This window comes from Leptopilina heterotoma, unplaced genomic scaffold (genome assembly GCF_015476425.1).
Source record: "Leptopilina heterotoma isolate Lh14 unplaced genomic scaffold, ASM1547642v1 Lhet_54, whole genome shotgun sequence".
Lineage (NCBI taxonomy): Eukaryota > Metazoa > Arthropoda > Insecta > Hymenoptera > Figitidae > Leptopilina > Leptopilina heterotoma.
This window is the reverse complement of record NW_025111118.1, coordinates 1528404-1555787: the sequence shown is the minus strand read 5'-3', so window position 1 is coordinate 1555787 and position 27384 is coordinate 1528404. Positions and strand designations below refer to the sequence as shown.

The 27384-nt window shown below is 28.3% G+C and overlaps 2 protein-coding genes across 2 annotated transcripts; one reads left to right on the top strand and one right to left on the bottom strand.

Moving 5' to 3' along the window:
* Positions 1 to 126: 126 nt before the first annotated feature.
* On the bottom strand, positions 127 to 27082 carry LOC122508425 (histone-lysine N-methyltransferase trithorax). Its single transcript, XM_043621758.1, has 10 exons — positions 26181 to 27082; positions 23529 to 24900; positions 20169 to 21172; positions 19551 to 19721; positions 17767 to 18162; positions 13475 to 17285; positions 8894 to 11687; positions 2460 to 2622; positions 1846 to 1992; positions 127 to 1243 (listed from the first exon to the last, which is right to left on the bottom strand). Exons 1-10 carry the CDS (start codon positions 26343 to 26345, stop codon positions 1070 to 1072), a joined length of 10197 nt encoding a protein of 3398 aa, XP_043477693.1. The 5' UTR covers positions 26346 to 27082; the 3' UTR covers positions 127 to 1069.
* Positions 3300 to 6624, top strand: LOC122508427. The gene is made up of 3 exons (XM_043621763.1): positions 3300 to 3513; positions 4197 to 5931; positions 6124 to 6624. Exons 2-3 carry the CDS (start codon positions 4212 to 4214, stop codon positions 6387 to 6389), a joined length of 1986 nt encoding a protein of 661 aa, XP_043477698.1. The 5' UTR covers positions 3300 to 3513; positions 4197 to 4211; the 3' UTR covers positions 6390 to 6624.
* Positions 27083 to 27384: the final 302 nt, after the last annotated feature.

The window sequence follows — 27384 nt, the reverse complement described above, 5'->3', positions numbered from 1 at the left end:
ATTGATTGAATTAAAGATAAATCTTTATAAATTGATTGTTTTTGATTAAAATATTATATTATTTTTTTTTTAATAATATAACTTATTTATATTTAATCAAGTTCAGTTTTTAATAGTTTCATATTAAACTCAACGATACTTGATAAAAATGTCAACTGAATCGATTCCTTTCTTTCTCAATTATTCAAATGTTAACTAAAATTTTGATTAATTGCCAATATTAATCAAATGTTAACTAAAATTTTGATTAATTACCAATATTAATCAAATGTTAACAAAAATTTTGATTAATTATCAATATAAATAAAATGTTAACTGAAAATGTTGGTTAATTATCAACATTAATGAAAATGTCAACAAAAATTTGTTGTCAATTTAGATTTGTTAATTTTTATCAAAATGTTAACTAAAATGTTAACTAAAATGTTGTATAATCATGGTTAACAAAATATTTTTCAAAACTAATTAATAATTTGCAATTAACGAAATTTCCACTTTTTGGAATAAAGTGCTAATTTATATATATTTTTTGTAGAGAAAGCCTCGTTAGTGGGACAAAAGTGCAAAGAGATATTTTTTTTTTCTTTATAATTCGTATAATGAAAAACTAAGTTTATAGCGATTTGCACGTTCTTTTCTAGAGCGAAAGCAGAAAATCTTTAATAGGTTATTGCTATATAAGTATTCTCCTTAAATCAACCATAACGCATTTGTTGTGTTAGCCAAAAAAAAATTATGGTAACATCAACAATAATGCTTTTTCAACGTAAATATGTATATCTGGCCTTCTATTTAACTATAAATCTATAGATATTTCATTTCTCTCATTTCCCTCCCATTTAATCCCCTTTTTTATGCCTTTATAATAAAAAGCTGTCATCTCTGAAAATAGATCATCGCCGATTAACATTCTTTTTTTTTAAATAAAAAATGAAAAAGAAAAAAAATTCTGTCCCCAAAAAACGCAGTCAAATGTCAGCACACAAATATTTAATGTTTTGTTTCTTTTTTGTGCCCAAACGCGTTTCTTAGATTAATTTTTTTTTTTTTTTGTTTCGAAAACGCAGTCTCAATTGAGGTATTTGCGACATCTGCGTGAACCGCAGGTACACGGTATTTTAATATCCTCGAATGGAAATTTGTAGTCGTACGTTAATTCTTCTCCTTGAACGATGCGGCGTAGAGCAAAAATTAAAATATGTTTCTTACCTAGGATATCAACCACCCGTGAATAACAATTCGGCTGAAATAAAAAAAAAAAATTGTTAAATGAGTGCCAAACGGAAGAAAATTAATACAATTTAATCTAATCAATCAATTAAATAACTAAAAGAAAATAAAACAAAATCTACTTTGGAATAGTTAAAGAATATTTAATTAAAATAAATAATACTAGGTACTATCAATACTAATAAGACTATTAATATTAAAATATTTTTAAAAATTATCAACAAATTGTCAGAACAAAATATTTTAAAAATTATCGAAAAGAATTACTAAAAAAATATCAAAAAAGTGATTAGAAAATTAATAGTTGAAAACAGAAAATACTTTTCTATAAAACAGAATAAAGAACAGAAATCTTGATAAAAAACAGATTATATTGATAAAAAAAAATAAACAGTTTATAATTAGAAACAACTGTTCATTGAGAATATTGATGATAAAAAGGATTAATTAAAATTTTCCTTAATGAAAACAAAAATCGTGAATATATTGTCAAATGCGCTCATTGAAGTGAATAATGAATGAAGAAGAGGGAGAGAGAGAGATAATTGATTCACTCTCAAATTGAGGGAAAAAAAATGCTAATAAAATGTTGAGTAATTTAAAAATGATTATTACCTCGCACGAATGATTAATAAACCTTGCTGCATTTCCTTTCATAGTGGCATCGACAACGAGATGATCATCTATTTTAAACATGTAGCATCCAATGTTTTTGCTGTCGTAATATTTTTCACGCTTGTCCGTCAGGGAAGCTCGAATTACCTAAAGTGCGAAAAAATATATAATTATTATTCACCTCATTATGGATAATTTAATGCGATTATAATATCGACAATTTATTACCGCATATACAGCGAAATTTAACACTTTCTCATGAAATAAATTCAATAAATTATGAATAAATAATTGAAAATAAATAAAATATAAATTCAAAACGAAAATATATATATATAAATAAATAAAAAAAATAAACTAAAAAAATAAATAAAAGAAATAAGTAAAAAAAATTATGAAAAAAGAATTAAATAAATATGGAAAGAAAAAACCAATGAAATCGATTATGAAATAAACCGTAAATAATAAATGAGAATAAAATTCGATTTAAATGATAAATTTAATTATTTTTTTTATAAATCTAGGATTTATCTTCTTTTTAAATAATATGACGAGTTATTGCTGCAATTTTAATTGAATTTGATCTAATTTTCGTGAATTTCATTAAAACTCACTTCTCCGGCATACTCGATGACCATTTCTCCGGCTTCGATGTCTCGTAAACAGAAGAGGCCTCTGCCATGAATATGAGAATGATAAACGCCAACTGATTCCTTTGATGTTTCCTTGAGAATTCTAAATCTCATCGCCATCGGCAAATTCGTGCTGGCAGCTCTTCTGCAAAGAAAATAATTTATGTAAAATTCTTTCACTATAATTTAATATACGAAAGATTAAAAAAAAATCAGAAATAAATTAAGTAAAATAAATAAAACAAAATGGGTAAAATAAAAAAAATCAAATCAAATAAGTAAAATAAATAAAATATGTAAAATAAACCAAATAAATAAAGAAATGAAAATAAATAAAGAAATGAAATTAAATATGTAAAATAAAGAAAATAAATAAAGAAATTAAATTAAATACGTAAAATAAATAAATGAAATAAAATAAATAAAATATATGAATTAAACAAAAAAAGAACAGCAATTAAAATAAATAAGTAAAATAAATACAGCAAATAAAAGAAATAAAATTATTAATAAAAAAATTAATTAATTAATTAAATAATTAAAATAAAAAAAAATAAATTAAAATAAACAAATATAGAAAAAATTCATAAAAAAATATTTATTGTAAATACATTTTTCAAGAAGAAATTAATTTTTTTAAAATTCAACACGACCTTCAGTTTCTGTTCATTGTAGAGTGAACTTCAACTTTCTACACTGTAAATATTATTATAGAATACCCTTAAAGTTGCGACTCGGATTCGGTCGAAAGTCTGTCCGTTCGGTCTTTTTCGGATCGATTCGGTTTCATTGTATCGGTCACATTCGGGTTCGGAATTGAGGCGTCATTTCAGTTATTTTACGCCGCTTGACGATGGAAAAATTATCAACCACTCTCCAGTTTATTATTATATAAATTATCATAGAAAAGTTAGTGAATTTATTTAAACTTGTTAAAAATTCATTTCCAAAATTGAAAAATAAACAAAATTGAGGATAATCGTTGATTTGTAGAAAAAAATGTGAAGATCTACAAAAAATTTGCGATAAAGAATTGGTACGTAAACATTCGTTCATGTCTATGTTAATAACCCGAAAATTAAGATTCTGTAAATTATTCTTAAATTCAAGCCGATTAAAAATTTGTAAACCAGTTAATACTATTCAATGTTATTTAATTTTAATTTAATTTAATATTTTTCAATTTTTAATTATTTTTTATTTAAAGTTTAATTTAATTTTTAATTATTAATTAAATTATTATTGTTTGGTTATAGTGAAAAATATTAATTATTTTGTTTATTTATTAACGGGAGAATAAATAATATACCTATTATTAATTATGATATTAATAATTAATATTGTTATATTACAATATAATATAATAACAATAAAATAATATTAAAATAATTTAGATTATTTATATTCTTTCGCATATGTGTTAATAATAATTTTTATTTGATTCTTGGATGAAAGAATTCATTAATTCTTTCTTCCAAAAATCGAATTAAAAATTATTATTAATATTAATATAATTTAAGTAAAACTAAAAAATAGAAAATTAATACGAGAAATAAATACAAATGTCAATCATCTATATTACCTTATATTTTACATAATTGTCAAAAAATTAAAAATAATTTACTAAATTTATATTAAAGTGATTAAAATTAACAAGAAGAATTTATTCAAGTTTTCAAACATCAAAAATTATTTTTTAATTTAATAATTATTCTTCAGGTAAATAAAATCAGTATGGAATCATCAGCACCCGATTATGAGGCAATAGACATAAAAGAAGAAATACCATCGGATGTAGAAGATAATGAAGTTTACGATAACCTAATGTTGAATTTAATGAGTGCCAAGAAAGAAGGAACAGAATCATTTATTAAAATAGAAGAACAATATCAGGAGACAAATCCAGATCAAACACGATTATCTAGATCTTTATCACGAGCAGCACGTCGTTACGTGAAAGAGAAACAAATTGAAGATGTGCGAAAAAAAATCTACTCTGGTCTCTATGCTCTCGAACAAAAATCAGGTGGAAGAAGTGAAGCGTGGAAAAGATTTCAAGTAATCATTGAAGTTGCCACAGGTCTAAAAACAGAATATGTACAATGTAAAATTTGCGAATTCATTCAAAAATACGTCGGCACATCAACCGGTACATCACAACTTTTACGACACTCGTGTATAAAGAGAAATAACGAAACAACAAATCCAAATCAACACTGTCTTTCAATGATAATAAAATCATGCATCGATTTTTGCGCCATTGATTTACAACCACTGACAGTAATTAAAGGCACTGGTTTTCAGAAATTAGCACAAGATTTAATAAACATCGGCGCAAAATTGGGACCAACGAGTATAAAAGATTTAATGCCCGATCAAAATACCCTCTATGTACAACTTTCCCAAGAAGTTCAGTTTGCCCGCCAAGAATCATTCTTGACAATTTTGCCAATTATACAAAAAGAAGAAGGTGCAATATCCCTGAATACTTGGATCGACAATAATACTGGTCATTCATACACAAATGTCGTCTATCATCACATTAACGATAAATGGGAATTCAACAGCAGTCTAATGTTCACTGTATTCAATAATAAAAATGATAAAAACTACTCCGAAATTCTCGATGAAATTATTCAAAAATTCATCCGTCTCGGTGCTTCATGGAAAATAATGAAACCAATCACAATCATATCGGAGCAATCTATCGATGATCAAGACTACAATCAAATTCCCTGTGTCGAAGTCTCACTAAACACTATCATCAAAATCGTTCTCTACAGTAAATTCACAGAAATAGAAACACCCGAAATTCACCACATTCTCTCAGGTCTGGATAATTTTGTCAAATTCATGAATCAATCGGGTCTATTTGCACGTATCAAAAAGCTCAGAATGCGAATTGATAAAAATGAAACCTGGCAAGAGCATTTGCAATCCCTCACTGTTATTCATCAACACAACAATCAAATTATCAAATTGGTCAATGGAACCGATCAGTGGCTTCTTGAACTCGACATAACAATTGTCGAATTTCTAATGAATTTTTTACAATTATTTAGTGAAGCTATTAAAGATTTGTTGGACGATAATAAACCGAATATTCATCTTGTACTTCTTTGGTACAAGAAAATAATTAATTTTTGCGCTAAAAAAACTGACGACAAGATGGCTATTAAATTAATAAAGAGCCGAACAATTGAGAAATTAAAAGAACTATATCCCATTGATCATCGTCACAAAGTTGCAACATTTTTATGGTCATCGGTGAGAAAAATGAAAATGCTCTCAAATCTCGATCGTGTGCAATTTATGCAACAATTGCAGACGGAATTAAATCAAATTGATACCGTAGTAGCGCAGGAAGAGGAGAAAGATCCATTGGCCGATAGTGGACCACCGGAAAAGCGGCGGAAACAACATTTTCATCAGTGGCTGGAAAATCAAGACGATGGTAAATATTTTCATTTTAAAGAAAATTTCAATTAATTGAACTAATTAAATTAATTAATTAAATAATAAATTAAATAAATTAACTAATTAAATTAAAGTTTGAACTTTAATTTCTAAACATTAATTAAAATAATTGCGAGTAGGAATTTAATTAACAAAAAAAAATTCTAAATATACAAATTATTTTTTTCAGATGAGAAGAGTGATGAAATTTTCAATTATCTAATGACGAGGCATTGCAATAATAGTGATCTATTAATGTGGTGGAAGCTGAAGGAGGGGAAATTTCCAAAATTGGCGTCTTTGGCGAAAAAATATCTCTGCATTCCGGCAACGAAACGTCATTCGGAAAAATTTTTTGAACCAGCGAAAATTTTATTGAACAATCGATCAGCTGATATGAAACCATCCACCGTCATTGATTTGAATTATATGCACTATTTTTATAAATCAATTTAGTAAGGCTTTTGAGTGCGAGAAAATCGAGACGAGAGAATTGAATCTGAATTCAATATTTATTTAACTGACTAAATTTTTATTAGTAAAAAATTCATATTGCTTTGAATTACGAACTGATTTTTTCAATGTTATTTAATTTCTTTAAAATTAAAATTAAAATTCAATTTAAAATTTTATTTCAGTTGAAATTGTAATTCGATTCAGAACTTAATTTAAAAGCAAATTTAATTGAAATTGAAATTCAATTTAAAATTTAATTTAAGAGGCAATTGAATTGAAATCAAATGAAATTTTTAATTTACTTTAATTTGAAATTTAATTGATATTATAATTCAATTAAAAATTTTATTTAAGTTGAATGTCAATTTAAGAAGAAAATTTATTTAAAATTCAAATTGAAATTCAATTTTAAATTTAATTTCAGTTGAAATGTAATTAATAATAATGAAATTGAAATTTAATTAAAATTGAAATTCAATAAATTTAATTTAAGTTGAAATTTAATTAAAATTAAAATTCAATTTTAAATTTAATTTTAGTTGAAATTGTAATTCGATTTAGAACTTAATTTACGAGCAAATTTAATTGAAATTGAAATTCAATTTAAAATTTAATATTTATGTTGACATTTAATTTAAGAAGCAATTGAATTGAAATGAAATGAAATTTTAAATTTAGTTTCATTTGAAATTTAATTGATATTGTAATTCAATTAAAAATTTTATTTAAGTTGAAATTTAATTAAAACTGAAATTTAAATTCAATTTTAAATTTAACTTCAGTTGAAATGTAATTAAAATTGAAATCGAAATTCGATTTTAAGTTTAATTACAATTAAAATTCATTTTTAAATTTAGTTTCATTTGAAATTTAAGTAAAATTGTATTTCAATTTAAAAGGAAATTTAATTAAAAATTGTAATTATGTTTAATATTTAAGTTTAAGAGGAAATTTATTTTAAATTGAAATTCAATTCCAAATTAAATTTATGTTAAAATTTAATTGAAATTAAAATTAACTTTAAATGTATTCGAAATTTAATTAAAGTTGCAGTTTAATTCAAATTACCAATTTAATGAAAAACTAAAGCAATTTTTTACTAATTGAGTTTTAGAAAGTTTAATAAAAAGAAAAATTTTCTTGATTTTGTAAAATGAATTAAATTTAATATTGTTTCAATTCCTGATATCAAGTCATTAAGAGTTGAATTTGTAATTATAATTTTCTAAATGAAAATTATTGGTTTATAATTATAATCAACGAAATTATACTATTCATTATTATAATTAAATTAGGTTTAAAGAATTTATTTCTTTTTCTTTAAAAAAAGGAGAAATTCTTTCGTTTTTTCGTAAAGTACGTGAAAAAATTCACATTTTTTCAATTCCTGTTGTGAAACAATTTATGAATTGCAATTATTGTTTCGAAAGTTAAAGAACTGTTTTGTAATCAATCGAAACTATTCGATTACAAACTATTATGTTTAATAAAAATTTATTTACTGTAATATTTTCAAAAAATATTCGAAAACGTCCCAATGAACGAAATATTTTTTAAATATAAACATTTCCAAAAAATTACTTCGTAGAATATAAACAAGAAAAAAGTAAAATTTTCTACAAAATTTTGAAAAATTAAAACAGCAAATTTTTTTGAGACTTTAAATAATTTTTTAATACGTAACTCATATTGAAGTTTGAAATTGAAAAAAAGGAATTTTCGTTTATTCGAACGCTCAGAAGATTAGATTTTTTTTCCAAATATTTTGATTCATTTTGATTATGAGTCTATTTTGCGGGGAAGGACCGGTGAAATTTCACCCTTTCAATATTTAAATTTTTATGGTGTGACAATTTTTTTTCGTTAATTACTTTCGATCTAAATTTATTCCTTCTTATTAAAATTAAAAAAAACTATTTTTATCACCTTTGAAATTTCATTTTTTGAATATATTAAAATTTTCAAAATCCAGAATTTTCTGAACCATGAAAAAAGCGTATAAAAAATACGTTCGTGAAATTCACAACATTTATAATCAACGATTTAGAAAAAAATATATTTTTCTATAATTTTGTACAAAAAAAAGTTTTGCATAATTATTTAATCAATAATTTGAAAAAGTACAATTTATAACAAAACATTTTTTATTTTTGACAAGAAAAATATTTTTTTTCCTTTAATCGTTAATCATAAACGTTGTGAACTTCACCGACGTTGAAAAATAATAAAAATTAGAAGAGAAGTTCAAAATTTCATGTTTAAAAAATTTCGAGTTTTATTTATAAAAATAATTAAATAGTTTTCTAATTTTTCAAAGTATTTATAAATAAATAAATACTGAAACTTTAATTTCAAATAAGTAATTAATTAAAATACTAAAATTATCAGACGAGAAATTGACCACCGATGAATAAAAATTTAAATGAGTTGAAATTTTTCCGGTCCCTTCTCTTTAATTTTAATTTAATTAATTTAATGAAAGAAAAAAACAATTTTCCAAATACCTTGATTCATTTTCCGTGATGGCGATTAATTTCGGTTGTTGTCGATGCCTGGAAGCGAGCCAACTAAAGACATCGTGGACTTTTCTCTCCTTGAAAGGTTCAGCTCGTGCAGCTCCATTAATACATTCAGTTAATAGATCACCATCGCCTTCACCTGGTTTTGGTGGTGTTAAATTATGAAATTTCGGCTTATATTTTGTACATCTATTTACACCTGGCAATTGTTCCACCAAATAAACACAAGCATTATTTTCCAATCCAAGATTCTCCGACAATGGATTATGAGGTAATGGCGGTAAATTATGTGCTTTACGTGCATTTTGAACAGCTTGAAATACAGTTTCCCAAACTTCAGTCATGGATGATGCGGTATGAGTGAAACCATCTTGTGATTTTATTTCATACATTAAACTCGGTCCGGTTAATTTTTTCTTCTGCGATAAAATTGGTACTTTTGCTCCTGCTGCTGCTGTTTTCATATTTTTAATTCCTTTTGACGCAAGTCTTGGTTTCTTCACAGCAATCGGTGGTGTTTTCAATTTCATGAGATTAACACTATTGTTATTGTTATTAGTCGATGTTTTCTCACTGAGAGCGCTGTTTGTTTTTAACGTGAATGTTTTGATTGGCAAAAGTTGTAATTGATTCGGTGGTTGTTGAGGGGATTTGTGTGTTATTTTGTAGGAGCCGTCTTGTAATTGCTTTTGTAGAACTATCTTTAGGGACGAGGGGGATTTTTCCTTGGATTCGAGATCATTTTTTTGATTTTTTAAATTTTCCTTTATACTCTCTTTCTCTCTTTTGCTCTCCTTTATTTTTATGCTCTCCTTGATGTTCTCCTTGGCAATTTCTTTCATGTTCACTTTTGCTATTTCTTTAATTGTCCCTTTCATTTCCTTGATATTCTCTCGTACGTACTCTTTTATTTCCTTTATACTCTCACGAACGTTTTCTTTTATTTCCTTGATAGTTTCCCTCGCGTTCTCCTTTATTGTCTCCTTTATATTATCATTGATGAGAATGGAAGTGGATTTTAATTTTAGATTTTCGGTTGTAATTTCGTTCGGTGACTTTAGTGAATCCTTCAGTGTATCTTTTAGAGAATCTTTCAGTGAATCTTTCAGAGAATCTTTCAGTGAATCTTTCAGAGAATCTTTCAGTGAATCTTTCAGTGAATCTTTAAGAGAATCTTTCAGTGTATCTTTCAGTGAATCTTTAAGAGAATCTTTCAGAGAATCTTTCAGTGTATCTTTTAGTGTTTCTTTAAGTGATTCCATTTTTGGGGAGTTTCGTTCGTTTACATTTTCGTTGAGATTTTCTTTAACACTTTCCTTGAGGCTGATCATTACGTTTTCGAGTACAGCGGTTTCTTTGTAAATTTCCCTATTATTTTCTTCGAATTCTTCCAATAGTTTGAAATTATCGTTTGTTGTTTGATTGACGATCATTTCTAGATTATTTATTTTTAGCTTAATCTCGGGTTTAATCACTGGTGAGATGATTTCCTTCGGTGGTAGAACAATTTCAGTCTCAATGGATTTAATTTCCGGTTTCGTGGGCTCCTCCAAAGGAATATCAGACTTTTGGTTTGGTTTTGTGAAATCTAATTTAGTGACGGCTTGCATGGGTAGAACCCTGTTCATTGGTCGAGCATTGTGGGTCGGCATTATTATTTTATTCTGTGCACTGGGTATTGTTATGACCGGACTATTATTTAGAGTTAAATTATTACAATTAGTATTTGTTAGGGAACTACTGTAGGTACTATGCACACTATTTACATCATGATGATTATATTTATTTACAATATTTCTATGAGTAATGCAATGATTGTGCAAGGGGGGAATCTTGCTTGATATGCTTGATTTAATCATGCTCGTGTTTTGTGACACGTGTTTTGAGTCGAAATAAGGCCGGATACTGTTGCTGATTGAATGCTCGGAGGTGAGAATTGGTTCTGTTATTTTCCAAGGTTCAGTAATTGTTGTTTCTGGTGGATTTAATTGCATTGATGGATTTGGTCGAACTGCAACTCTTGGAATTGTTGGAATGGCTTGTTGCATTGATTTTAGAGAGTGATTTTGTATGTCGACAAGGGGGGGTTCGATTGTTTGAATTGGTCTCACGGAAGATGCGTCGAGAGTGTGTATTGGTCTGATAGAAGATGCTTCTAAATTGTGAATTGGTCTCACGGATTGATGGTCGAGATGGGGAATTTGATCGAGTGTTTGAATTGGTCTCACTGACTCGACAGTTTGCGGGGCTATTGCTGATGAGAGTGTGCAAGCGGCGGGTGTGAAATTTGTCTCGGGATTTGAGACATTCATTTGGGGTGTGGAAATTGCTTCGGTCAGGGGAGCTGGTTGATTGACGACAACGTAACTTCCGGCCATTCCAGGTACGCCTTGAACTGCTTGTACTGTGGGTACGTTTGGCATTGCTGACACTGTTTGCACGTCGACAATTGGCTCCATGAGTTTCGAGGCTTGAAATACTTGGGTTGTCGTTTGATAACTACTCGCTAGAACTTGAGGTACAGTGCCAGTGACAAATTGACTCGAGGACATCACCGTATTGCTGACAATTGTTTCCAATCCGTAATACATTGGCTGACTTGATACGAACATACTGCCTGTGGAGTCGGTGAACATTTCCAAAGTTGGCGTCGAACTGAGGACCAATTGCTCCGAGGAGATCACTCCGCACTGAATTGCACTTGGTTGCTGTTGGATTATTGTTCCCAAAACTGTTGGTTGCGGTTGCGCCAATTGTACACTCGGAAGAACCGAAATACCTGTAAATAACAAATAATATAATAATTTTTACTGAAAATTTTAAAAGTAATTGAATTTTATGAAGAATTCAATTATTTTCAATAATTGTAATAAAATTCTTTGCAAAAAGTTAATTTATAAATAATAAAAATCTTCATAAAATATTCAATTATTTTTATATAAATAATAAAATTCTTATCAGGCTTTCACTAATTTTCAATACAATTTTAATTGATTTTTTCGAAAATTTCAATTATTTTTAAAAATCTTGGAAAAATTCTCCGAGAAAATTCAATTATTTAAAAAAATAATTGGATTTTTCACAGGAGTTCAATTATTTAAAAAAAACTTTTAATAAATATAAATTCAAGAATTCAATTATTTTCAAAAATAATGAAATTTTCGCTGGAATTCAATTATTTTAAATGAATTCTAGGGAAAATTAAATTATTTTTAAACATTATTTTTAAATTCTTCGAAAGATTTCAAAAACATCAATAAAAAATAGTAAATTTTTACAGGAATTAAATTATTATAGATACAGTTTTAATAAAAATCTTCTCAAAAATTAATTTATTTTTTTAAATTTTCCAAAAATTCAATTATTTTTAGAAATAATAATTTTTTTGGCAGGGATTCAATTATTTAAAAAAGTTTTAATAAAATTCTATTCAAGAATTCAGAATTTTCAGAAATAATTAAATTGTCGATGTATTGAAAATCATTGAATTCTTGTAAAGTTTTTATAAAAAAAAATTGAAAATTAAATTTAAATATTAAAATATATTAAAATTATTCATAAAAAATTTAATTCTTTTAAACTATTTTATTAAAGTTTTTGTAAATATAACTACATTTTTTTAAAGAATATTTATGAAATTTCGTATAATAAATAATGAATTTTTTCAAAGTAATTTTAATTAAAAATTTTGAAAATAATTGAAATTTACAAAGAATTTTTTTAAAAACTTTTAAGAACAATTGAATTCTTTAGAAATTTTATTAAAATTGTATTGAAAATAATTAAAATCCTGTGATGAGTTTTACAAATTATAAAAATAATTGAATTGTTTCGAAGAATTTTTATAAGAATTGTTGAAAATAATTGAATTTTTATTTAGAATCTTGAAAATAATTGAATTTAAATAATATGTTTAAAAATAATTGTATTCATTCAAGAAATTTTATTAAACTTGTATTGAAAATAATTGAATTCCCCCGAAAAATTTTATTATTTATAAAAATAATTGAATTTCTTTGAAGAATTTTATTATTTATGAAAATAATTGAATTCTTGCGGAGGATTTTACAATTCTTAATAATAATTAAATTGTTTCGAGAAATTTTATCTGAATTTTTGAATTTTTTGAAGGAATTTTATTAAAAATTTTGAAAATAATGATCTTCTTAAAAGAATTTCATCAAAATTGTTAAAAATAATTGAATTTTTATCAAAAATCTGGAAAATAATTGAATTTAATTAATATTTTTAAAAATAATTGTATTCTTTCGAGAAATTTTATTAAAATTGTATTAAAAATAATTGAATTGCTCTAAAGAAGTTTATTATTCATGAGAATAATTAAATTCTTGCGAAAATTTTTTTTTTTGAATAATAAACAAGAATAATATTATGTACTTAGTAAGTGAATTCTTTAAATTTTAAACCTGTAATCAATTCGAAAATTGATGTAATTATTCTTGAAAATATAAAATTTTTAATTTACAAAATAATAATTAATGGAAGAAGGTCTATCATTTACTAGTACAGTTAATACAGTTCAAACATCTGGATAAATGAACTTACCCCCATTTTGTAGAGCAAGAAGATTATCCGGCGTTGTCTGAATATAGGAACCAGGAACCAATTGATTCGTCGCGATGAATTGTGGTTTAAATGCCGTTTCATGTTGACCACCAATTGCCGCAATGTATTGCAAATTTTGTCCCGACTGTTGTTGTAGAGTTTCAACATAAGCCGACATGAGACTTTGTGGTGCGACCTGCTGGAGAATGACGGTGGGTGCCGCCGTTGTTTGCCTCTGCGATTGTTGTAATTGAATCATTTGTGGATTATTTTGAATCGCTTGACACCTGACATTGCCCATGTTCGTCGGTTGTCCGGAATGCCGAATAATCGGAGCCCTAATACTTTTTGTCCTCGGTTTCGGTGCTCTGGGTGATTTCACCTTTGGCGCCTTCACCGCTTGTGTGGGGACAATTTCCCTGGAGACGATATTTTGTACATTGGGTGGGGAAAAATTCTGCGCGACATTTGAAGATGAAGAATTGGAATCGGTGAGTGATTCTGGACTTGCGATTTCGGTGATTTGAACTCCGGTCTCTGGTTGTGGTGGTGGGACGACTGAAGAATTTGGAAGTGTTGTCGTGGTTCTTGTGTATTGAGTCTGGACAATCATGTCGTTGGAGGTTAATACTGTTTGGTGAACAGTTTCCACAGTTGCGTGGGTGTGCATTTGTGGGGAAATAAGTGCCTGTGCGATTGGTTCGATTTGCATATTTGGATGGGGAGAGGAAGCTTCCAGCGGGGATGTCACTTGCATGTCGGGATATTCGGAGAGAAGCGTGTGACCTTCTGAGGGTGACATTGAGGCGAATTGCGGAGACATCGAGAATGTTGAGTCGGGTGAGGCTAATTTATTATCCATCGTTTCTGAGTCGCTGTCACTTGTTGTCATGATGTCACAGTTTGCCAGATGTCGATTGTAACTGTCCACAGTTCGATAAGTGCACTGGCATCGTTTACACTTGACGGGTTGATCTCCAAGTTCTTCTGGAATCAAGTCTGGAATCGATGGACTTATCTCGTCATTTATTTGCGGATTCGGGCACTCATCATCGCTGGAAATATCATCCGCACCATCGAGTTGAGGAATTTTGAGACAAAATTTTGTTCCCGTTTCTTCGTCATGGAATTTTTTCTTTGACTCCATTTCACTGAATTTGAAGATCCTCTGGAGCCTCGATTTTAAAAGGTCTTTTGGGTCCGTTTCAGTTTCTGTTGCTTCGAGTTTGCTGTCTTGAGAAGTGTCATCATTGGCTCCGTCGAGTTGAGGCATTGAAGAGCAGTTTGGAAGAATTCTCTCCTCGAGGTTGTACTCCGGAGAGCTGCATTCACTGGCACTGCTGGCGTCCGCTGGACCATCGACCTGCACTATCCTAGGCTGCTGTCTCGCGTGCCACAAGAGATTTTTATGATCCTTCGCCTCGTCCTTAGAAGGCAAGAGTCTGCAGTTAATGCTGTTGGTGTCGTCCACACAATACTTGAGTTCCCTGACCGATTCGGAGATAATATTCGAAGTACTCGTTCGACCAACAGTCACCATGATACTGTCCGGAATTCTCAAATCATGAAACATTGACGTTCGATGATCATTTTGCGTCTCGATATTCGTATCGCTCGATTTCAAACCACAATTCCTCGGCACTTTTCTCCTCTTCGTTGGACCATAACTACTGTCCAGTTTACAACTCCATGTCAAGGAACAAGAACGTTGATTTCTCTGACCACCAACAACTTCCGATTTTGAACGTCGTACCTCTTTTCCATGTCGTTGACTCTTCGAATCAAAAACATCATCGATTAGATCCTGATCAGAATTCTTCGACTCCAACCAATTGTCGCTCTGCGAATTTGAATCCAATATCGTGTCCGTCTTGGAAGCCTTCAATTCCTCATCTGTCGGAAGCATTTCATCTTTCAGCAACTCTGTTGAAAACGCGTCGTTTTTTAAATCCATGACTAGAAAATCTTCGATGCTCATTTTCGGAAATATGTCTTGCATTGAAATGCCATCCAGTAGATCGTGGGGCAGATCTTCAAAAATAGCTTCCTTCAATTCAGGCGGCAGAAGATCTGTATTATTTTGCTCGGCAAGATTCTCATCGACCTCTTTATTACAAACCGTATCAATAAGTCCATCAAGTGTCTGTTTAACAGCCAAGAGTTCCAACTTTTGAATTCTCAACTCCTCCTCAATCTTCTGCTCTATCGAATGATCGATCGTCACATTATTCTCCAAATCAGTTGACACTTCCGGCACAAATACCTGAACGTACGTCCTGATATAATACCTGACAATTTTCAAAGGATTCACAGTCGACCAATAGAGTCTCGAGCATTTATAACCACTGGGTATGATTTTCTCCACTCCATCCGAGAATTCCGGAGAAATTGTTCCCAAACAGTCCACAGTCAATGAGCCAATCATCACCTTAACTTTATCCGGTTCGGCGAATTTCTTCTTCTTTCGATCCAATTCCACATAAACGGGCCTCTTGAGAGAAAAATCATTTTCATTCTGTATTTTCTTACTCGTACAATCGTCCGCGTGTAGAGAGCAAAACACCGTCTTGTCATCATTAAACAACATATTCACATTCCTAGCGCAAGAATAATGAAAAGTATTACTGCAATTTCTCGAACAGCAACCAACGCTCGCTCCTTTCTTTCCACACTCACTGCAACGAATCATACGTCCTCTTGAAATTGTACTGTGAACATTTTGCAGAGAACCGTCAATCTCCTCAAAAACTTCATTGGACCAAAGAGCACAATTCGAATGTACCCATTCATTTTGTCCGCAATACAAGAGACGACCTTCCTTCAATTCTTGACCATCTCCAAGACCTTTACACAAAGAACAAGATCTCGCATCCTCAATGTTTATATTACTGTAAACATTTCCCATTTTTCCTATTGATTTTGGCGATCTTAAAATTTCCTCCTTCCAAGCGTCCAAAATACTGCTGTCCAATTTCAATCCCGGTGAATCAATCTCCTTAGATGGTGTTGAAAAACTGTTCATCTCCAGGGACGAAATAAGTGTATCAAACCAAGGAAATATTTCCTTCAGAATATTATGATACGCTTCTAATAAATCCGACGCACCGATACGATTAATAACATGTTCCATGTCACAGTGAAATTGAGAAAGTGAACCATACTCGTTGCCATTGACTTTTTGCTTCACTGACAAAAGTGTTGGCGATGGTCTCGTGATAATTTGTTGCTCCGAACAATTACAATCGTTTGTTGTCTCCTGATCGTTGCCTTCCTTCAAATCACTGGGGTTTTTCATTTTTCCATTACAATCCTTGGTGTGAATTTTTTGCCGAAGTCTTCGTAAACCACGTCTGGGAATATCTGCTGGTTGCTCATCTAAATCGCCTGAAAATCTACTCAGTTCCCCTTTAAAACTACAACTTGCGTTTGATTCACCTGCTAATTTATCAATCATGCCATCTTCAATGTCATCGTTTATACTGTTTCTATTTGTCAAACACAAGTCGAATTTTTCATCGAAATCCAATTTTCTTATTGTTGGAAGCGGTCGACATAGACACTCTTTTCTTGGACTCCATTGAAGAGCTGCGCACATTTTTCGATTTTTGCCCAAAGCTTTCACGACGGCTATAAATCCTGTCTTGAGTTCAGCCTCGATTGCATTTCGCCAAATTGAATTCGGATTTGACGAGCATTGACGACAGGTGAATTCAATTGTATCTGGTAGATAGCTGAGGATTTGATAGCGTTCATCTGAAAGACCTTCGCAGTGAGCGTGAACCCAACAGGAGCATTCGTTGCATTCCATCATCTGAAAAGCGAAATTATTCGTTGTTAATTAAAACTTAAGTAAATTAATTATATAAGATATTAATTAATTAAATAGGAAAAATTAAATTATGAATTTTATTAAAACTAATGAAAATAATTGAATTTCGCAGAAAAATTTTATTATTTATAAAGATAATTGAAATCTTGATAAGAATTTTTGTAAAATTTAATTTTTAAACATAATTGAATTTCTGCGAAGAATTATACAACTTTTGAAAATAATTGAATTCTTGAGACGAATTTTATTAAAATTCCTCTTTAAATAATTGAATTTTTTTGTGAAATTTTATTGAAATCAGTAACATTAATTTTGAAATATTGAAGTAAAATTAAATTTCAAGAATAAACACAATAACTTTATAAAACAACAATTTTCCAGGATTTCGATCAAAATTCCCTGACTTTTTCAGATTTTTTCAAGGTTCAAGGCAACCCTGAATTTATATTATAGGAAAATTTACCTTAGTGTCAAAATCATTTTCGTTGTAGCATCTTTGACAAAGTGGACAATAATTTCCTCGTTGACGTAACTTGAAGCACATGGAGCATAGTGGAAGGTTTCCCACGTAAACACTGACGCCTTCACTTCCGCAGCTTTTGCATTTTATGCAACTTTGACACACGTACGGTCTATCGGGACTGTATAATCTTGCACTGACACCTGACTTTGGAAAACATGAGTAATGAAAAGATTGCCGACATCTGATGCAGGATAATTTTGTTCCCGATCGAAGTTGACATGTCTGACATACTGTACATCGTGGACAACACCAATTTGGTTGAATACAAGCGTTCCATTCGCTTGGCTCCAAACAAAATATATGGTATGGCTCACAACAGCACTGACAATGAATAAGCTGAAAGAAAAATTTAAATCAATAAATACATCCTCTAGAAATAAAAAATACACTTTCAATTATCAAATTTAAATTTTCATCAAATTTCTAACTACATAAACGAATTTGAAAATAAATAAATATGAGAAATAAATAATGAATATTATTAAAATTAATAATAAATGTTAATTAAACAATAAAAATACTAAATATTAAAAAATATTTGATTGTTTTAAATATTTAAATATTACACTCGGTTGTTTTAAATATTTAATAAAATATTGAATTTACTGACTCGGAATGATCGTTAAATTCAATGTTCTATTAAATAAATAATAAATATTAATTTAATTTTAAAAATAATAAACAAATTCAATAAATAATAATAAAATATTAGAAATAATAAATAATAATTAATAAGTAAAAAAGTAAATGAAAGTGTAAAAAAATAAATAAAAGAACAAACAAATGTGTCTAATTGAACTGCCGGATTATTGTATAAATAAACATGCAATCAAAATTGTAAATTCAAAAAAAAATTAAAATATCGAAAAATAGTACATATTTTGCATGAATCATTGAAATTGTACATAACGAGATTTTCAATTACAATGAAATTATAATCAAGAGATTAAAATCAAGCTTAAAAAGTTTTATATAACATAAAGCTATTACTTCCAACAATGTTAAATCTCTTCAAGCTTAACAAAACTCTAATTAACAGCTCAATGTTATATAAATCATTTTAATTGTTTTGTGAATTTCCAACAAATTTTGCGTTGGCAATATGAAAATTTAATGTTACATAAAATTTGCCGTTTAAAAATAGTAATTTTCAAAATAAATAAAAATAAGTAAAAAATTATTCTATTTACTTCAATTGAATAAAAAAATGTGTCCTTTTAATTAAAATTAACTTACATAAGATATTTTATTTTTAAATATCAACTTCAATTTTTGAATAATTTCAGAATCAAAATTAGAAAAAATTCATTTGTTAATTAATTAACTAATTAATAGTTTTTATTTTACTATTTTTGAAAACTTTAATAAAATTCTTTAAAACAATTTAATTATTATTATCAAAAATTTTAATAAAATTCTTTTTACGAATTCAATTATTTTGAAAAACTTTAATGAAATTCTATGCGGGAATTAAATAAAAATTTGAATTAAATTAATTAAATTAGTTAAATTTAAATAAATAGAATTTAAGTTAGATTAATTTAAAAGAATTAAATAATTTAAATTAAGAATAAGAATAACAAAAAAAAACTTTAGAATCAAATTAGAACAAAATTGATATATAATTTCTAAAAATTTCAAACTACAATTTTTTTGAACGCAAATTACAAAATTAAAAAACATTTAATTTAGTTATAAAATGATAATGAAAAAAAGGTTCTTACCGGCTCTTTACCAGCACTTCCGCACAGAAAACAAATGGCAGGAATGTGAAATAGTTCGGAGCCAATGAGTGCAAATCCTTTCGCTCCAACCTGAGCTGGATCATATTGCTCCCAAAAGTCGATTGAAACAGTGTGAACTGTTTCTGCAATCTGCTTCGGCAATGATCGTTCCTGAAATTTATTTTTGTGTCATTAAAATGTAAACGAAAATTTAAATCAAAAAGGAAAAATTAATTATTAAGTAATCAATGTTCAAAGTTTTAAAAAACAAATCGGTTTTTTTTTACAATTTATTCCATGATTTAATCGATTATAAATTTGAATTCAATTCAAAGAATAAACGATTAAGTTCAAAATTATAAACAATTCTTGTTTATAGATTGAATTGTTTATAATTTTGAATTAAATCGTTTAAGGTTTGAATTCAATCGTTTATAGTTTTGAATTAAATCGTTTAAGGTTCGAATTAAATTGTTTAAGGTTTGAATTCAATCGTTTATAGTTTTGGAATTCAATCGTTTTTAATTTTGAATTAAAGCTTTTATAAATTTGAATTGAATCTTTCGTAATTTGGAAATTGTTTAATAATTTTTCGATTTAATATAGTGGAGGACTTACCACAGAAACATTCGCTGCCAAATTATTTTGATTCTTGCCTCTTCTCGATTGTAATTGCGGATTGGAATTAATATTGCAAATAATACCCTCCTGATTAGATTTATTCGTCTCCTTTTCCCTGGTAACTTCCTCCTTTCTATCATTTTTCTCACCATCCTTTTGTCCCCTCAGTGCAATTTTACTGACCTCAACATCGTCCTTGCCATCAGGTGATGGAAACGTAGCGATCGGTTGTCCAAGTGCAACACTCGCACTTCTACACACATGCTTCACTCTCGGTCCTTTTAATTCTACCCTTTGTCTCGATGCCACTTGACCCTTATTAAACGTCGTTGGAACAACAGAAGGATTTTTCATTTTCTTACGCACCTTTATTCGATTTTCCTTTTTACGTTTCTTTATTGGCGACACTGACGCTGGATAATCAAATTTATCAGTTTTCTTCGTCAAAAAACCACCAAGACTACCACCATGGTAATTGGATTTCTGTCCAAGTTCCATATTATTCCAATTCATTGCCGATTTAAATAAATTCTTCTCCAAACAATCCTCATTAGGCCATCCCATATTGCAACCAATCAATTTTTGATTTTGCAAATCACTATCAACGTCTAGACACAATGGCAATGATATTGTCAGTGGATCTCTCATTAATGGTGGGAGCATTGCGTTTAAACCAGTACGCAAAATAGGGGGTATATTGTAGCATTTTAAGCACATTTTTAACCAACACGCTGGACATCGTGCTTTATAGACGCATCTCATGAGATTCCATTGTTGACTTCTTACAACCGGTGGCACTAGACACAATCCATCGCCTTTGTGACATTGAAGGCATGTCAGTGTATTGTTTGTCGATTTAGCGCAAGCCTGACGTTTTATCATTTTGCTGATGAATTTTCTACACGACTCACAACTGTAGATGCCAAATTTACGTGCCTGCTTCACGAAACGATAGAATCTCACTGCTCCACAAACGCCACATTTCACCGTTCCAGTGAGTCCTGAAAATTTTAAGAAAGAAAATTTCTTTTAATATAGGTATTGAAATTATTTATCAAATATTAAATTAAAATACTTTGAAAATTCGATTTGTTAAAAATTTTTTAATGGAATTCTTTAACAAATTTAATTATTTTCAGTTGAATATGACAAAATTTCTATTAATTCGATAATTTTTTTTTAATTTATGAAGTTCAATAATTTTCAAAAGACTATTTTTTACCTAATTTCTAAATTAAATAATTATTCATACTTGAATAAGTTTTGTTCAATAAAAATATAAAAACTTATTTATTTTTATACAGAAATTTAAATTTTAAATAATTTTAATGTAAAAGCTTTTTAAAATTTAACTTATTCTTAAAAGTTTATACTATAATGCATTTAATATTCAATTTTAATCTAAAACTTTAACTTAAATTCATTTTTAAATCAATTTTTATTAAAAAGTTCTACAAGAATTCTATTATTTAAATAAAAAAATTAATAATTGATAGAATAATTGTTTGTGAAGAATTTTATTATTTATGAAAATAATTGAATTCCTGCAACTAATTTTATTACATTTTTTTGAATCATTTTAAGAAAATTTAAAAGAATAATTCAATTATTTCGAATAATTTAATTAAAATTGTATTAAAATTTAAAAATAATTAAATTCTTACAATGAATGTTGTTATTTATGAAAATAGTTAAATTATTGCAACAAAATTTATTAAATTTTTTGAATCAATTTTAGAAAATTTAAAAGAATAATGATTAGAATTGTAATTTAAATTTAATGCTAATTTTTTTAATTTTAAAATTTAATCTTGAAAATTGTATAATTTTAGAAAATAATTAATTTTATTTAAAGAATTTTTTAAAAATATTTTAAATTTAAATTTAATGTCAATTTTTTATTTAAAAATTTTTTTTCTTGAAAATTGTATTTCAAATACATTGAATTCCAGTGCAAAATTTTATTATTCATGATATTAATTGGATTTTTGCTTTGAATTTTATTCTTCAAATTTTAATAATTGAATTTCTTTAAGAAATTTTATTAAAATAGTAGATATTGAAAATATTTGAATTTTAGCGAAGAATTTAATTATAATTGAAAATAATTGAATTCTTGCGAAAGATTTTCCAAAATTTTTTTTTAATTATTCAATTCTTGCAACGAATTTTGTTAAATTTTTTAAAATAGTTAAATATGTTGAAAGAATATTATAATTATATTATGGAAAATAATTAAATTCCTTTAAGGAATTAAAATAAAATTGAAATGAAAATAATTTACTTTTTATAAAAAACTTTAATGAAATTTGTCATAATAGGTAATTCAATTCTTTTGAAGAATTTCATTAAATACTTTAAAAAACAGTTAAATTTCGTACAGAAAATTTATGCAAATTTTGTTGAAAATAATTGAATTCCTGCGAAGATTACAGTTGTTTAGGAAAATAATTGAATTCTTTCGAAGACTTTTATTATTTATAAAAATAATTGAATTTCTGTAAATAATTTTATTAAAATTTTGTGAAATTATTAAATTTCTACGAAGAATATTATTATTTAGGAAGATAATTGAATTTTTGGCAAGAATTTTATTAAAATTTTTCAAAATAATTGAATTTTTGCGAAGAATTTCATTATTTTTTGTGAAATTAATTGAATTCTTGCGAAAGATTTTCCAAACAATTTTAATAATAATTGAACTTTTTTGAAGAATTTTAATAAAACTTTTTAAAATAATTACATTGCTCAAAGAATTCATTTATAATTGTATTGAAAATAATTGAAATCCTGTGAAGAATTTTAATATTTATTAAAATAATTTATACTCGCAACGAATTTTATTAAATTTTTTTAAACAATTGAATTTTTTTTTTAATCATTATATGAAAATTTAAAAGAATAATTCAATTATTTTGAATAATTTAATAAAAATTGTATTGAAAATAATTGAATTCTTGAGATGAATTTTATTTCATATTTCAATTTTATTTAATAATTTTTTAATTCTTATAAACAATAATTGTTAAGAAAATTTTAGAAAATAATTCATTTCTTTCAAAGAATTTTTTGAAAATATTTTTAAATAATTGAATTTTATCAAAATTTTTGAGAATAATTTTTTTATCTCAACTTGTAGCGAATTTAAAGTAGTGCAAATTTTTGAAAAAAATTAAAGAAAAAAGTATCTTTTAGTGTCACGAAATTAATAAAAGTATCCAAATAAGTAGCTAATCGTAGAAAAAATAATAAATAGTAGTTTTCAGTAGATGAGTACAAAGCCTGTAAATCGTAAAGTTTAATTCATAAATATTGTAAATAACTAATTAAAAATAAATTCCAAAAAAAAGAGTTCACCTGTGTTTGGACTTCCATTCGAGCCACATTGAACATTCGCCATTGAGAAAGGTCCCTCAGTACCACCCAGAGTCTTGTTATCTAATTTCAATCTCGCCTTTCTTAAAATCACCTTTCCTCCACTTAATTTTGTCCCAGTCCATTCGGATTGTTCGTCCTCGGAATTATTGCCATGATCACTGCCACTTTCCGATAGTGAACTCTCCGAATCAAAATGATCACCACCATCCGTTTTACAATTCGTTGCAATATCATCACTCTCGTCATGAATATTTTTCTCATCCTTTACACTATTACTTTCACAGTTGATATTATTATCATCACTGGATATTGTTAATTCAACATTATCAGGTACTTTCGGGGAAGGAATATGACTGTTGGACGCATTATTAAGAGCTCCTGATCTTGTTTGAATTCTGGAAGACTCTGAATTTGGAATATTAACATCCGGAAGAACTTTAATGGGAATAGAATTATTCTTTTGACATTGCGAGGCAAGTGATTGTAGGTCATTGAAATTTTTACCAGTTTGAATTTTTTGTTTCGAAATTGATGAAATTTGTGTTTTTTGTGATATTTTCAATGTTTGTGCGTTTGTTAATTTTTCATTGCATTTTGATTGTGAATTTTGAGCACTCAATATTGAATGAGCGGGGAATTTTTTGAATTTTGTTCTTGTTTCTTTTTCGTTTGTTGTTGAATTTTCATCGTCTTTTCCTTTTTTCGCTTTTTTCGTTTGCTTGACATCATTTTCACTGTGCTCCGTTGTTGATTTCTCCTCTAATTCTTCGATAAATCTTTTGTTTGGTTTTATCACACGGGATGAATGTGCACTGCGTATTGGCAAAACAAATTTTCGTACATTGACAGATTTATCGTTAGATTGTACCTGTTGACCACGAGAATTTGAATTGTTTGATTTTGCCTTTTGAAGGAGACGTTTCGCTGTACTGTTTCTCAATTGCCTGGTACGATGATGTCGATCGAGAATATTATTTACTGATTTTAAAACCGGTGTTTTGACAAAATTGGAAAATTTTTCAATTTTCTCATTTTTATTTCCTTTTGTCGACGACGACGATGTTTCTTCTTCACTGGAATTATCAACTTTCGTTGATTTTGCTTCTAATTCTTGGATTTTTATTGGATCTTTATTCTCTTGCACATCGTTTTTATCATTTTCTTTTACACTCGAGGAAGTTTTTGCATTTTTTACATTGTCCTCGTCAATACTGCTTGAGGAGGGAAGATTCTCATCTGAACAAGACGACAAGTCCTTCGGATTATTTTTTCCATCTTGCTGTTGCGTTTTTATGTATGACGCAGATAATTTAGCCTCTTTGCTGCTGAAACCGTGAAACGGTGGATGTTCCTAAAAAAAAGTCTTTATTTACTTTCTAGTAGAAAATTTTATAAATATAAATAAATTCAGTTGAAAAAATTATCACAAGTGTTTTGTAAAAAAACTGGTTTTCAAATGTTGATAAAGAGAAGAATCACAGTAGTTTAAGAGAAACAAATATTAATTGCGACAGTAAATAAGGATTTAGCTCATAAATTTTATGGAATATTTACTCAAACTTTTTAATCCCTCATTTTCTAAAGTGGAGGGTTCCGTTTACTCACGAGATTATACCCCTAACAAATATCGACTTTCTTTCCTTTGTTTACAAATTAGAGTGATTTATTTCTGACACTCGTTATTAATAAGAGTTACGACATAATTCCAAAAAACAGATAATTATTTTTAACGCCTCTAATGAATAATTCAATAAAGTCAGTAGAAACAATCAGTTACAAATTGGGAATGTGCCATTAACATAGATACTGCCAAATTGCCCAATTAAAAGAAAAAATTTTGTATCTAAAATTAACTTCGCAATCACTGTATAAATATTCCTAATTCTTCGTTTTCGAATTCACAAATTAGAAATATAAAAAAGAAATAAACTAAAATAATATTATTTCTAACGTAATTGTATTTAACATAATTCAAAACATAAACTGGAGCGAATTTCAATAACACAAATTTTGACGTCTAGAAATTCGCGTAAACTTTCCATAGCGAAATTCAAAATTACCGCTTTGTAGGAGAAAAAAAACAAAAACAACTTCACTCAAAACGACAAATCACTGAAATAGGAGGAAACTTTTCGAAGCAATGCAGCATATACATCAATAACAAGTGAAGATAGACCAAAAATTTACAGTAGGGCCTAACAAAGTACACAAAAGATCAACAATAAGCTTTGTTACGATAAAAGAGCGCATCAAAAATTGAAGCGCTCTGAAATGGCATTAGAGGTTAGGAAACCTTTGGAAATAGAATTTTACATGAGAGAATTAGAAAGGAACATTACAAGTAAGTGCAACTCATCAACAAGAAGATTGAGGACTCTTATTTAACGAAATTCTCCACATCGGCGTCCGGAGCCTTTCGCATATAGAAATCAAACATTTGACATGAATCGTATATAGGAGACTTTTTTTTCCCCACATCGGCTCCTTATGCGTCACCCTTACAACGCTTATAAACACTCACAACACAATTTTAAAATCATAAAAAAAGAACAAATCACTGGAAATTGACAAGATGCGTTCATTATGATTTGCGCGGTATATGCGCGACATATAGAGAGAGGCGCGAATTACCTTTTCGTTGTCACCGAACGTCTCATTGAACAGGGAAAGTCCGTAGTAGATGTTCTCGGCGACGGTTACGGAATCACTTTGGGTTGCTTCTGGCCATGCGAGAACTTTGATACGCTTCCTGGTGACCGTCTTTGGCGGTTTCCCGGGAAATTTAGACCTTCCCATGTTCACTCTTTCTCAACGATCAAATTGTGAATCCATTTTACGCGATATACTCGCCGAGGCGCACTACCACTCTCTCCAAATACTCATTCGGAGCTTTGGGACATCGGTTAAATTCGTTTAATCTCGGAATTACTCGGCAACGACACCAAACGCGCGGATTATCAAATGGGGGAAATACGTACGTTGTTGGATAAAAATCTTACTGTATATTATATTATATACACAACACACGATGCTCAAGTGAAACACTAGTGAAAGAAGTTTCGCGGATCGCTTGTATCATCGGCATTGACTCAAGAAAATAACCTTGGACTTGAGGCCATTGCTTTGTCTCTCACGAAAAATTGGTCCCTTTCAAAACTTTTTTTTTCCACGTCTGATTTCACTTAATTCCAAGGTCACTTGTCAGTTTTTCAAATGAAGGGCGCAACCCTTACGCTTTTTTAAATATAAAAAAGGGTGCTCTAGAGAGATGTTAAGATACAATTTAAGCCTGATATTACTAACGAGATGCATGCAGCGTATATTTTTATTTAATTCCAGGGTCACACTTTGTCCACTTTTTTTTCTTTTTTTTTTTACTTTTTTCTCCTCTTATATTTGTCTGAAGAAAATTCTGTATTAATTTATTATTTATTAATAATTCACTTATTTCTCGAAATTTACTTTAAATTGTCAATGAACAATTTGTAACATTTCTGTTACTAATTCAAGGTTATTTTTTCTAATTTTCTTAAATTAGGATAAAAAAATCCAATATAATAGTTTTTAAAGAATAATCACCAATATTGAATTTCTGGTTATTAAATAAAAAACAAGTAGAATTAATAACAAACGAAATGCTTTTTTAGAAAACCGAAAATTGTTAAGTTTGGCATTTAAATGCTCCTCAGGGATGTACTAATACATTTAGGTGCCATTCACAACGTTATAATCTATATTAAATATTTTTTTCATTACTTTTTATTACTTTCGATCATTTGAAAAATTGAAATTTAGAACTTAACTTACTTTTGGTAATAATTCTTGGTATATATTT

Coding starts and splice junctions, on each gene's coding strand:
- LOC122508427 (XM_043621763.1), top strand. CDS start 4,212: ATGGAATCATCAGCACCCGATTATGAGGCAATAGACATAAAAGAAGAA. Junction 5,932..6,123: donor GCTGGAAAATCAAGACGATG/GTAAATATTTTC, acceptor TATTTTTTTCAG/ATGAGAAGAGTGATGAAATT.
- LOC122508425 (XM_043621758.1), bottom strand. CDS start 26,345: ATGGGAAGGTCTAAATTTCCCGGGAAACCGCCAAAGACGGTCACCAGG. Junction 17,286..17,766: donor AAAATGATTTTGACACTAAG/GTAAATTTTCCT, acceptor TTCGCTTTTCAG/ATGATGGAATGCAACGAATG. Junction 11,688..13,474: donor TCTTGCTCTACAAAATGGGG/GTAAGTTCATTT, acceptor TGTTATTTACAG/GTATTTCGGTTCTTCCGAGT.